The sequence below is a fragment of the Elephantulus edwardii genome, unplaced genomic scaffold (assembly GCF_000299155.1).
Source record: "Elephantulus edwardii isolate Elephantulus edwardi_28Jun2011 unplaced genomic scaffold, EleEdw1.0 scaffold00270, whole genome shotgun sequence".
NCBI classification, from domain to species: Eukaryota; Metazoa; Chordata; class Mammalia; order Macroscelidea; family Macroscelididae; genus Elephantulus; species Elephantulus edwardii.
In genome coordinates, this window is record NW_006400020.1 from 349412 (window position 1) to 361640 (window position 12229).

The 12229-nt window shown below is 38.8% G+C and overlaps 1 protein-coding gene across 1 annotated transcript in view; it reads left to right on the top strand.

The window, feature by feature from the left end:
- Positions 1–6334: 6334 nt before the first annotated feature.
- HERC5 (HECT and RLD domain containing E3 ubiquitin protein ligase 5) overlaps positions 6335–12229 on the top strand; it is a 98439-nt gene continuing 92544 nt past the window's right edge. The window contains exon 1 of the mRNA XM_006900021.1: positions 6335–6623. Within this exon, the coding sequence (XP_006900083.1) occupies positions 6335–6623 (289 nt within the window). The remainder of the gene's footprint in view (positions 6624–12229) is intronic.

The following is a 12229-nucleotide window of genomic DNA, read 5'->3' on the forward strand; positions in this document are numbered from 1 at the left end:
CCTAAGTCTCTGTAAACTTTCATTAAAATTAATTTTTAAAAAAACTTTAAAAAAGAAGAAAATATTTCACTATACAAATAAATATACAAAAATCAATTGTATTTCTGTATATCAACAGTGTATATTCAGCCATCTTCTTTGCAAACCTTTTGGATTATTAGTACACTCCTGCACAGACTTTTTTTACTATTCTTTTCAAAACCCTTACTGGCCAAAAATTAATAGGAGTCTGTTCTCTTTCTTGATGCGCTTTTCTTAAAACTTACACAACATTTTCCCAGGTTTTTAAATTTAACTGCACTTTATTTTGTATATTTACTTGAATTTCTGTATGTGCTCACCAGTCAGGAAATTTGGAAGAAAGTTATACAGCCAACTGATTGGGAAAGATTAAAATATGGTACCATTCCCACCAAATAATGTGGTAATTATTGAACAACCTCATTAATATCAAATGCAAGTAAAATCTTGCTGAAGATTATTTAAAAATGGTTGGAAGAATACAACAGGGAACTGACAGAAATTCAAGCTGTATTCAAAGGAGGCCATTACAATGAGACCATATTTCTGGTGTCAGATGGATCTTGATTGAAAATAGAGAATAAAAGTATAAAATAAAAACATAATTATCATTTAACTAACATTAAAGATATAAACATAATAAGCATTTAATTGTTGCTAAATTTATGAAGATTATTTTAAGTACCTTAGAAAGATCATGTCTCCAACAGATTGATGTTTGTCTACGTTGTAATTTGATCTTTGGTTTTGAGCCAGCCTTTGTTAAACATTTGTAAAAATAACTTTAGGAACCTCTTTTTTAGAGGTATTAAAGAATGAATACCTTGAAGATCAGTTAGCTTTAATGACAAATAAGTCACTGATGCTCTCTTTTTAAAAAGAGAATAGCAGAAAGATATTTATTTTTGTTTTATTGACTAAAGGCATTTGACAGTGTGGATCATAATCAACTTATGTCTAATATTGAGAAGAATGGGAATCCCAAAACATTTAATTGTGCTCATGTGAAACCTATAACTAGACCAAGAATCAGTTGACCAAAAAATAGTGCATGATTTAAAATCAGGTGTGTCTGAGTTTATCCTTTCTTCCTACCTATTTAAACTGTATGCTGAATAAATCATTCAAGAAATAGGAGTCTGTGAAGAACAATGTGGTATCAAGGTTGGAGGAAGACTCATCAACAACCTTCATTATTCAGATGATACAACCTTCTTTGAAGAAGACATGAAGCACTTACCATAGAAGATCAAAGACTACAGCCATCAACATGGGCTATATCTCAACATTAAAAAACCAAAAATCCTCACCACTGGACCAATAGGCATCATGGTAAATCGAGGAAAGTATGCAATTGTCAATGATTTTATTTTACTTAAATCCATAAATAGCACCCTTGGTATCAGCAGTCAAGAAATCCAAAGATATCTAAGCAGATCCCCGAAGCAAGGCAGTAGGGCATGGAAAGAAGGAGGGACTGACGGATAGCTCACTTAGCTAAATAACCATCCTGTAACATGAACCTGGATTAGAACCCTCAACATACCTTAAATACTCTTATCACAATTAAACAACAGCTCAACAATAATAAACCCTTATTGCTCTTGAGTCAATTCCAATGAATAACAACCCTATAGCACAGAGGAATAGCTCCATAGTTTCCATGAGTGTTACCAACTTTAAGAAAGAAGACAGGCACATTTTTCTCCCTCAGAACACTTCCTAGTGAAATTGCAGTGTTTCTTCCAAGGCCATTTAGTCTAGGATTTTAGCTGGCTAATATTACTCTGGTCTCAACTATCTAGCGCAATTTCCAATCTCTTCTGGCATCCATTTTAGTGTTGTTTGGTTGGGGTTTTGTTGGGTTGTTTTTTGGTTTTTTTCTGTCTTTGTAATGGCCTTTCCTTCTCTTCATGTATAAATAATATCCTTGATGTCATCCTGTGACTCACCTGGTCATTAATCCTTGGTGTCCAATACCTCAAACTTATTCTTAAGATAACTTTTAAATTCAGGTAGAATAGACTCAAAATCATATTTTGGCTCTTGTTGACTTGTTTTCATTTTCTTCAGCCTCAGTTAGTATTTGCACATGAATAATTGATGGTCTTCTATAGTTAGCACCTGACCTGGTTTGACTGCTGATGTTGAGCTTCTCCAATGATTCCTTCCACAAGTGTAGTCAATTTTTTCTTACACAGTCCATCGGATGAGGTTTATGTGTAAAGTTACCATTTGTGTAGAGTTTTTTTAAAAAAGGTATTTGTGATCAATAAATAATTGAGCATACAAAATTCAGTCACTCAATTTCTGACTTCATTTCTATTCCCAAGTCTACATTATTGTTTCAAACTTTTGCATTCTAGTCATAAATTATCTTTAATACATCTTGGTTGTATGGTCAATTTGGGACCATAAAATTTGATAACAGTCTTCAATTTCCTCTTTGCTTTTACTGCTGGTGTGTATAATTGAGTAACAGTCATATTAATATGTCTTCCTTGGGTATCACTATTATACTATCACTCACAATATTGCATTTCAGGATAGAACTTGAAATTGTTTTTTTAACTATGAATGCAACGCCACACTTTCTCTGTTTTTTATTCCTGGCATAGCAGATCATGTAGCTTGTGTAATACAAAGTGGCCAGTGTCAGTCCATCTCACCTCCCTAATGCCTAGAATGTCAGTGTCCATTCATTCCATTTCATTTTTTACAACTTCTAGGTTTCCTACATTCATACTATTTTCATTCCAAGTTCCAATTATTAAAGAATATTTGCAGTGGTTTCTTGTTTTTATTGATTTTTAATCTGGGCACTACCTCCAATAATATAGCTATACTTTTTTCTCTTTTGTTCACAGAGGTTTTCAGAGACCTGCTGTTTTCAGAACTGATGGCAAATTCTGCTTCCTAGTCTACCTTAATCTGAGAGCTCTGCTGAAAACTGTTCACCATGGGTGACTCTTCTGGAATTTGATACAGTATTAACATCGTTTTCAACCACAAGTAACTCCAGTATAGCAAACTGACAAAAGGAAGATATGCTGACGTAAAAGAGTGGAACAGATTTGAAAGGGCAGCTTGAAAAGACAAAGTGTTTTAAAGGAATGTGCAAAGAGCTGGAGTTGGAGAATAAAATGAGAAGAACTTGCCTAGCATTTCCCAAGCTGAAAGAATTAAAAACAATTTTGAACCTCAAATTGCAATACTGAAAGATACTATGGGTAAAATTTCAAATGATCCAAGAAGCATTAAAAGAAGATAGAAAACACAGGGAGCTTTGGTGGCCTAGTGGCAAGAAGCTGCACTGCAATCCCAGAGTTGCATGGTTTGAATCCACCAGATGCTCTCCTGGGGAAGGCGAGATAATTTGACAATCTCCTCCTCCAGTCAGATCCAATTTGACGGTACATCCACAAAATATAATAAAATTAAAAAAAATAAGATAGAAAACACAGAGTCATTATACCAAAAAGAATTGGCTGACATTGAAATATTTCAGGAAGAATACCATATGATCAAGAGGCCAAGGGTGATGGAGGAAGAAGCTCAAAGTACACTGAAGGTATTGGCAAATATAAGGGCCCAGAAAGTGATGGGATACTGATTGACACGTTTCAAATAATTAATGCTGCCCTAGACATGCTCACCAGTATGTGACAGTATCAAGTCCAAATCCTGCTCACAGCACCGTTTCTTAAGTCCAAGGTCAGGTATCTCATTCATTCTCTTAAATATTAGGTGCAAGGCAATCAGCAAGGAACTCTGGATATTCAGGTTCAGTGGCCAACTAAAAAGTAAATGAAGAGCTGAAGAATTGTAGAAGGCTAGACATCTCCTTATTGCAGTTCTCCCACAGACTGTCATGAGTCCCAAGGGTTATATGTACACACACACAGAGAGAGAGAGAGAGAGAGAGAGAGAGAGAGAGAGAGAGAGCTTACCACAAGCTGCCTGGGAACTTTCCTACCAAGTTCTTATAGTGCTTAGAACAAAGGTGGCTTTCTCCTACACTCTGTGCAGGGGCTGCTACTCTCATCACCTGAGAACATGCATGATCACACTTAATACAATGATTCGACATAGCACTACTGCACCAAAGCTTGTAGTGTGGAAGTGGACAGATTTGGTTCTACATATGATACAAACTTGCTTGTTGGGGAGGACTTGAAGCACTTGCTGCAGAAGATAAAAAAACTACAGCTTTCAATATTGATTACAACTCAATGTCAAGAAAACAAAACCTCTCACCACTGGATCAATAGGTGAGATCATGTTAAAGAAAAGATTGAAACTGTCAATAACTTCATATTACCTGGATCCACATCAACATGCTTAGTACCAGCAGCCAGGAGATCAGGAGATATATAGCACTGGGAAAGTCTGCAGTCAGGAGCCTCTTCATATTATTGAGGAGCAATGGTGTCAGTTTGAGAACTAAGGTGTGTCTAATTCAGGCCATAATCTTTTACTTGCTATGCATCTGAGAGCTGGACAATGAATAAGGACGACAGAAGAAGAATTGATGCCTTTGAGCTATGGTAGGTAATAAAGAAGAATACTAAATATCCCATGAAATACCAACAAAACAAACAGATATGGAGGAGATGCAGTTATAGTGCTTCTTGGAAGCAAAGATGACAAAGGTTTGTCTCACAAACTTTGGGCATGTTAAGAGAGGCTATTCCATGGATAAGGACATCATGCTTGGAAAGATGGAAGGTCGGTGAAAGAAAGGAAGCCTGTCAAGCAGATGCATTGGCATAGTGACTGCTGCAATGGGCTTGAGGATATCAGAAATGAGGATAACAGAGGATAGGATAGAGTTCCGAGCTGCTGTTCATAGGCTTGCTACAAGTACTACCAGACTTGCGGGCAACTACCAAGAACCCTACTCATTTCATACTGAGTGGTGTTAAAAAAAAAAAAATCAAAACCCAAAAACCAATCAACAACAAAACCCACATACGTGGTGGTGTTACTAGAGACGTGGAGTGGGTATAGATTCATAAAGTGATGTTGTTAGAGGGTGTGACACCAAAAATTACTGTCTTTGAAATTTTTGTGTAGAGTTTTGGCATAAATTTATTATTTTTACAGGACTACCCCAAGTTAGTTATAACAACAAAAACACATTTTTCATAAACTCAAAAGTATGTCTCAGTGTACCTGCAAGACTTAAAGCTCTGAGCTAATTTACTTTCTGAACCTTACCGTACACAGCAGTCCAAATTGTCCTTATTACCTAATTACAATCACTATTTAAATCTCGTGGTATTGTCTTCATTGTACCGATATTTTTGTAAGTTGCTGATTTTGTCAAATTTTCAATACCGTGGTAACTTGGAAAACATATTGGGCTGCTAAACAACAGATTGGCGGCTTAAACCCACCAGCTACTTCCCCAGAGCTGGGCAATCTCCTCTGGTAAAGACTCACAGCCTTGGAAACCTGACAGAGGTTTGCTATTAGTGGGAATCAATACCCCAGCAATGTGTTCGGGATTGGGGTAAATTTTTTGAGAATGAAGCAGTCATTAGAAGAAAACGCAGAAAAAAAGGCTGCTTCTTGGCGGTCAACAATGTTATAACTAATGATGCCGGAGTACACGTAGGAAGACTTAACAAAAAAATTTTGTATCCACAAAATCTAATAAATATTTCATTTAAGCATTATCATCTATTGTTTAATTGGAAGCAGGAGCGGCATCCACTTCCTAAACAACATGCCTCCCGAAACTCTGTGAACTTGGATAAATGTCGATCGTGAGGGGCTTCAGGCCTTTTTGTTCACAGGCTTTCTGTGAGTGGTGCTCGACTCAAGTCAGTCAACAACAACCACCACATTGTGTGACTGATACTAAACGTTGCTCAGGATTCTGAATAGTTTGCAAGGAAAGAGGTGGGGGGAAGGGTAGGATGTGAGTTGAGCTACAATAGGCAACACAAACCCTCCTCATTGACGGTGTGTCTTCGCCCCATAACCTGTCACGAACTTGCTTAGTTTGGTTGTTTATTAAGCCAGTCTTTAACCAAAGATTTCTCTTCCTTCTTCATTTCAACTAGGAATCTTTCAGTGTCTTTCTCCTCAAACTTCTGGCCCCGCCCAAACCATAGTCGGGACACCTGGGCGGGGGCGGAGCCAGGGGCTTAAAGCCGCGCGCAGGTCCCCGCTCTGCATCGCGGTACCCTGAGGAACTCTTTGAACTGTATAGTCTTCTTCCTCTGACGGGTCGGCGGCTGCAGCTCCTCAGAATCCCGTGCGAGAAGGAGCATCGGTGGAACCCCAGAGAGCAGAGCCGGATGCGATGGCACCCAAGCCCCACCGGAGATTGTCCGAAGCCGCGCGCCCCGCGCCCCCGTCGTCCTCCTCGACCCGCTCCAGCGCGCCCCGCGGCGCCACTGCTTCCGAATCGCAAGGCTCCCAGCTCTGGCTGTTCCCTGCTCGCGAGAACCTGCGCGCCTCGCTGTCCGAGCGATGCCTGGAGACGCGCCAGCTCAGCTGTGCGCACGGCCGCCTGGCGGTGCTGGAGCGCGGCGGCACGGGCGTCCGGATGCACGACCTGCCGGCGGGTAACGACGGCGCCGGGCTGCCGAGTGTGCGGGCGCGCCTCGGGTCTACGCTCGGTGAGTGACCAAGGCCTGCACGTGCGCCGCTGCCTGGGCTGTGGCCCTGCCCTTCTCTAAGCAGAGAAGAAAGCTCGGAAAGGAGCTCGCTCACCCACTCCTGACTCCCCAGCGGGTTTTCAGGTGGCTTGAAGACATAAGGGAAGAGATTGCCCGGTTTTCTCCTGGGCAGTCACTGGTGGATTCGAACCGCTAGAGAAGCTTTGGATTAGCAGCTCTCTAGGGACGACGCCATCAAAAGGGGACTAGATTCCTGGTTGTTACAGAAACGTGTGGGGGCTGTGGTCATTTCCCCAGTCCTCGTGTTCAGTGCAGCGAAGCTATCCTTTATCCCCGTTCCAAATTTGCGCAGAGTTTGGAGAATGTTTGAGAGAAATAGGTTATCTGCCTTATAAACGGAGGAGGGTGGTGGTACAGGCAGCATCTTCATAACTTGTGTTTTTCTCTAGTACTTTTTAAGAGTTCTTCGTCTTTCTCACCTTACCGCATCTCCAACTTATTCCTTCATAGAACATGTCTGCCTTGATTCTGAGTCTTTGGAGAATATGGTTAATTTGTTCACAGTCCTATTACATTTGATTGCTTCGAGTTATACTCTTTGAGCTTCTTTCCTGCAGAGATAAGGCAGGTATCCTGGTTTCTATACTACTGGTAAATGTGTACATTCTAAAGGATTCCAAGTCGTAAGGACCCCATAGAACTGAAAATAATTACCCCGTATGGTTTCTTCCTCCCCCCCCCCGTATGGTTTCTTAATCTATAGTTTTAAAAATAATTTTCTTCTACTTTAATGAACGTTTACAGAGATTTTGGATTTCCTTTCATCCATTGTTGCATTTTTTCTCCCCACCCACCCCTTCCCCCACCTCCCAGTTCGCTCTTCTCTTTGAAAAGTAAAATTCCTTCGTTAGTATACAATCGCCCCCTTTAAAAAAGGTACACTCCACTATGCAACCTTCATTCTGGACTCTTGTCATAACCGTAACACCCAATCATATATCGCTTTTAAACTGTTCTCTCCCTCTGTTTCAATGCTGTATACATAATTTATCCAGTTTTTCTCATTTTGCTGAGTGAAATATCTTAGTCACAAAAGGACAAATATTGCATTGTGCCACTGTTGTGGAATGGGATTGACGTCGGGGTGAGACTGATAAATCCATACTGTTTAAGGTAGTAGATTGCCTCATCTTCTCCAGGGCATGGGAGAGTTTGAGCAATGCCTGGTTATCTAACCCACGTGCCACTGAATTGATGTTAAGTGTCCTCACCGTCAGGTGCTCCTCATAATGACCTTATGAACAGAACCCTGTCCTGTGCCATCCTTAACATCTCTGATATACTTGATCCCATTTCCTCTGCTTCAATCCATCTCATCCAGGGCCTTCCTCTTTTGCTGGCCCTCAGCCTTTCTAAGCATGCTATACTTTTCCTGAGGAATAGTTTTTTTCTAGCAACATGTGCACACGGTGAAATGTCTTGCAGAAACTGCAGTCAGAATGTTTCTTAGAGGCAAGGACGGTGAAACTTCGTCTCACATATTTTAAGCATATAACAAGAAGCCAAAGAAACATCATTGTGGGGGGAAAAAGATGGGTCAATAAAGACAGTCAGCAAGATTGATAGTGACTGAAGCAATAGGTTCAAGTGTGTTCAGATGAGACAGGCAAATGATAGGATTCAGGTAAGTTGTTCATATGGTTGCTATGAGTTATACTGGACTCGATAGCACCCAAAAACATGCCTGAAGTATTTGGGATGGATTTTTCCTGTCATCCTTATTCATTGTCCAGCTCTCAAATGAATGGCAGGTGATAGACTAGACTGATTTGTTTCAGGTGCATCTTAGTCTTTAAGCTGTCATTATTTCTCTCCTGTTTTTACAGTGAACTTTTCCAGTGCAGTATGTCTTTTGATTTCTTTTAAAAATTCAGTGTTTCATTTATGTACAGTTTTACAGTTTTTAATTTATATTGTGTATTTTAGGATAAGTCATGCAACCAGTCACTGTTAATCTATGACTATTATCACCTTGGCTCTTTGAGTTCCTATTGAATATTTCCCAATGCTAAATGCTGCTATCCCAATGATCACCATCTTTCTTTCTCCTTTTTCCTCTCCTTTCTTCCCAATCACTGCCCTTTTAGGCATTCACACACATCTAACTATCCTATTTTTACAATAGTGGTTTTATGCAGTAGTTGTCCTTATAAGTCTGAATTAGTTTAGTCAACCTAATACTCTCTAGACTCTTGCATATTATACAATGTTTTATGAAATGATTGTTACTTAGTGCTACATAGTATTGCACTGTGTGAAGGTACCAGTTTCTCAATCCATTTGTTTGTTGATGGGCCTTTGAGCTGTTTCCATTTTCTTATTAATAATGCTATGAACATAACATGTGCATATCTCCACTTGCCCAAATTTCTTTGGCGTATATTCCTAGTAGAATAGCTCGGTCATACTGGATTTCTGCCAAAATGCCTTCCAAAGTGCCTGTACCATTTTTACAGTTCCATTAGAAGTGTGGGAGAGAGGGAGAGAGAGTTCCAGTCTCTTGACATCCTCTCCAACATTTGTTTGCTGTCTTATTAAACCTTGCTCGTAGGCTGAGATGTTATCTCATTGTTGACATTTGCATCTCTCCAATTGTCAGTGATACTGAGCATTTCTTTTGTATGCTGACCATCTGAATCCCTCCTTTGTGAAGTCTTGTCATATCTTTTGCCCATTTTGTTCCTGGGTCATTAGTCCTTTTTCTTGTGGATGCCTTCTATAAACTTTAGTATGAGGGCCTTGTCTGAGAAGTAACTCCTAATTCTTTTTTCAACCTATAGGTTTTCTTTTCACTCTATTGGAAAATGTTTTTGGTGCACATAGGAACTTGACTTTTAGAAGGTCCTATTCACCTCTTCCCCTTTCTGGTGGTGTACTTCTAACTACACTTGCAAGCCTTCTCAGTTTGGTCCTACTGTCTCTCATGATCCTTAGTTTTGAGCTTTACCCCTGGGTTTCTGATCCACCTTTATTTCATTTTTGTGTGTGGTCTGTGTGAGATGTGGATTCTGTTCCAGCTTTCTGCATGTAGCAGTCCAGTTTTGCCAACATTTGTTGAAGAAACTGTTTGCCCATTTCATAGATTATGACTCCTTGTTGAATACCAGTTAACCATAGGAAGATGTGTTAATTTCCGGATTCTCAATCTGATTCTGGTTTTGTGTTATTGTTCCAATACCATGCTGTTTGGTTGCTAGGGCTGTATAGTAGGTTTTGAGGTCAGACAGGGCTATGCCTTCCACTTCATTTTTATTTTTCAGAAGTGTGTTGCTGATTCAGGATCTCTTTTCATTCCAAATAAACTTAAAATTTAAGGTTCTCTATGAAAAAGGAGTTTAGTTTCTGTATTGATGTACATGCTGCATGTGTAGATTAGGAACATTTTCCCTTTTAGTTCTGTTTCAATAGTGTTTAGTAGTTCCTTATCAAGGTCTTTGGTGTATCTGATTAAGTTTATTCCCAAGTATTTCATTTTGTGGTTGGCTTTTTTAAATGGTACTGGCTTTCTTAATCTACTTGTGTTTTCTTTGTTACTGTAGAGAAATCCCACTGGCTTGTGTATATTGATTTTGTACCTTGCCACTCTATTTAATTGGTCTACTAAGGTCTACAGGTTTATTGTTGAGACTTCAAGGTTCTTTGTATACACTGTCTAATCATCTACATATGCCGAGTTGAGGAAAATTCCCTTCTATTCCTGTTTTGAGTATTTTAGTTAGGAAGGGGTGTTGGATTTTGTCAAACATCTTTTCTGCATCAATTGAGAGAATCATATGGTTCTTGTTCTTTGATTTGTTAATGTGATGAATTACCTTAGTTGTTGTACTTGAACCACCCTAGCATACCTGTTAAAAGAATCACACTTAGTCATGATTTTTTTTTTTTTTAATATATATACTGTTGGATTCTATTGACCAAGATTTTTGCATATGTTTGTGAAAGAAAATGGGCTAATATTGGTGGGGTTTTGTTTTGTCTTTTTTTTTTAACATCTCTGCCTGGTTTTGGTATTAGGGTTACACTTGCTTCATAGCATGACTCTGGGAATGTCCTCCTTGTTCTGTTGAAATTTAACAAGAATTGGTGATAGTCTCTGAAAGTTTGTTAGAATTCAGCTGTGAACTCATCTGCTGCAGGACTTTATTTAGGAGGGAATCTTTTTAAGACCTCAATTTATTTTGTCTTGGGTCTGTTCAGGTGTTCCACATCTATCACTCTGGGTAGGATGTGGGTTTCTAGAAACTTGTCCATTTCATCTAGGTTTTCAAATTTATTGGAGTAGAGCTTTTCATAATATTCTAATGTTGTTGTTGTTTGCCATTAAGTTGATCATGGCTCCTAGTGACCCTATGAATAAAAGCCTTTCTATAATTATCTGTAACTAGCGTCACTTATCAAAGTTCAGTTTCCAGAGGTATGTTTAGGATGTGGATGCCACTCCTGCCTAATCAATTTAATTTCAGCTCATTATGTTACCATTTCACCTCTTTCATTTCTTTGTCAATTTATTAATGTCTTGTCTTGGTTTTAAGCTTGCTAATGGTTTCTTTTTTATTGACTATTTGGAAGACTGGTTTCTGGTCTTGTTGACTGTTTCAATTTTTCTGCTTTCTATCCCATTAATTTCCGTTCTTTTGTAATTTGATTTCTTCGAGAGGCTGTAAATTGTTCTTTATATTTGATGGAGGTGTTAAGTCATTAATTTTGCTCCTTTTGTTTTTGTGTTTGCCTATTTCTATGAACATCATCCTGAAGGCTGTATTAGCTGTATCTCAGATGGTTTGATGTGTTTCATTTTCACCTGTTTTGAGGAACTTTTTTACTTTTTTTCCCTACAACCCAAGGGTTCTCAACTAGGGTTTTAACTTCAATGTGGATGGGTTTTGTCTTTATCCTCTTAATTTCTATGGTATTGTGGTCTGAGAACATAATTTTAAAATTTTGAGACTTGGTTTGTCTTAATGTATGTTCAGTGATGGAGGGGGTACCATGTGCACTTGAGAAGAAAGTAAATTGAGTTTTATTTGGGTGAAGTACCTAAATATGTCTACAAGGTTGAGTTGGCTAACTGCATAGTTTAGTTCTGCATCTTTAGTTTGAGTTGATCTTTGCTTAGAGTGGTTGTTAAATTTTTCTGCTATTGTGATGTTGTCTATTCATTCAAGTCAGTTAACCATTTTATGTATTTTGCAGGTCTATCATTTGTTGTCTGTAGATGTTGACCAAAGTTAGGTCTTCTTGATTTATTGTGCCTTTCATTATATAGTGTCCTTCCTTATCTTTTATAATAGTTTCCATTCTGAAGTCTGTTTTCTCAGATTAAAAATACTTCTCCTTGATTTCTTCTGCCATTTGTTTGGTATTTTTTCCATCCTTTGGTTTTTAATATGGATGTCAGAAGAGACTGTGAAAATTGAACTGGAGCACAGGGAAGCCAAAGCACAAGGAAGAATTCAAGATACTAAAGAGTTGAATAGAAGATTTCAAAAGGCAGCACGGGATGACAAAGCAAAATA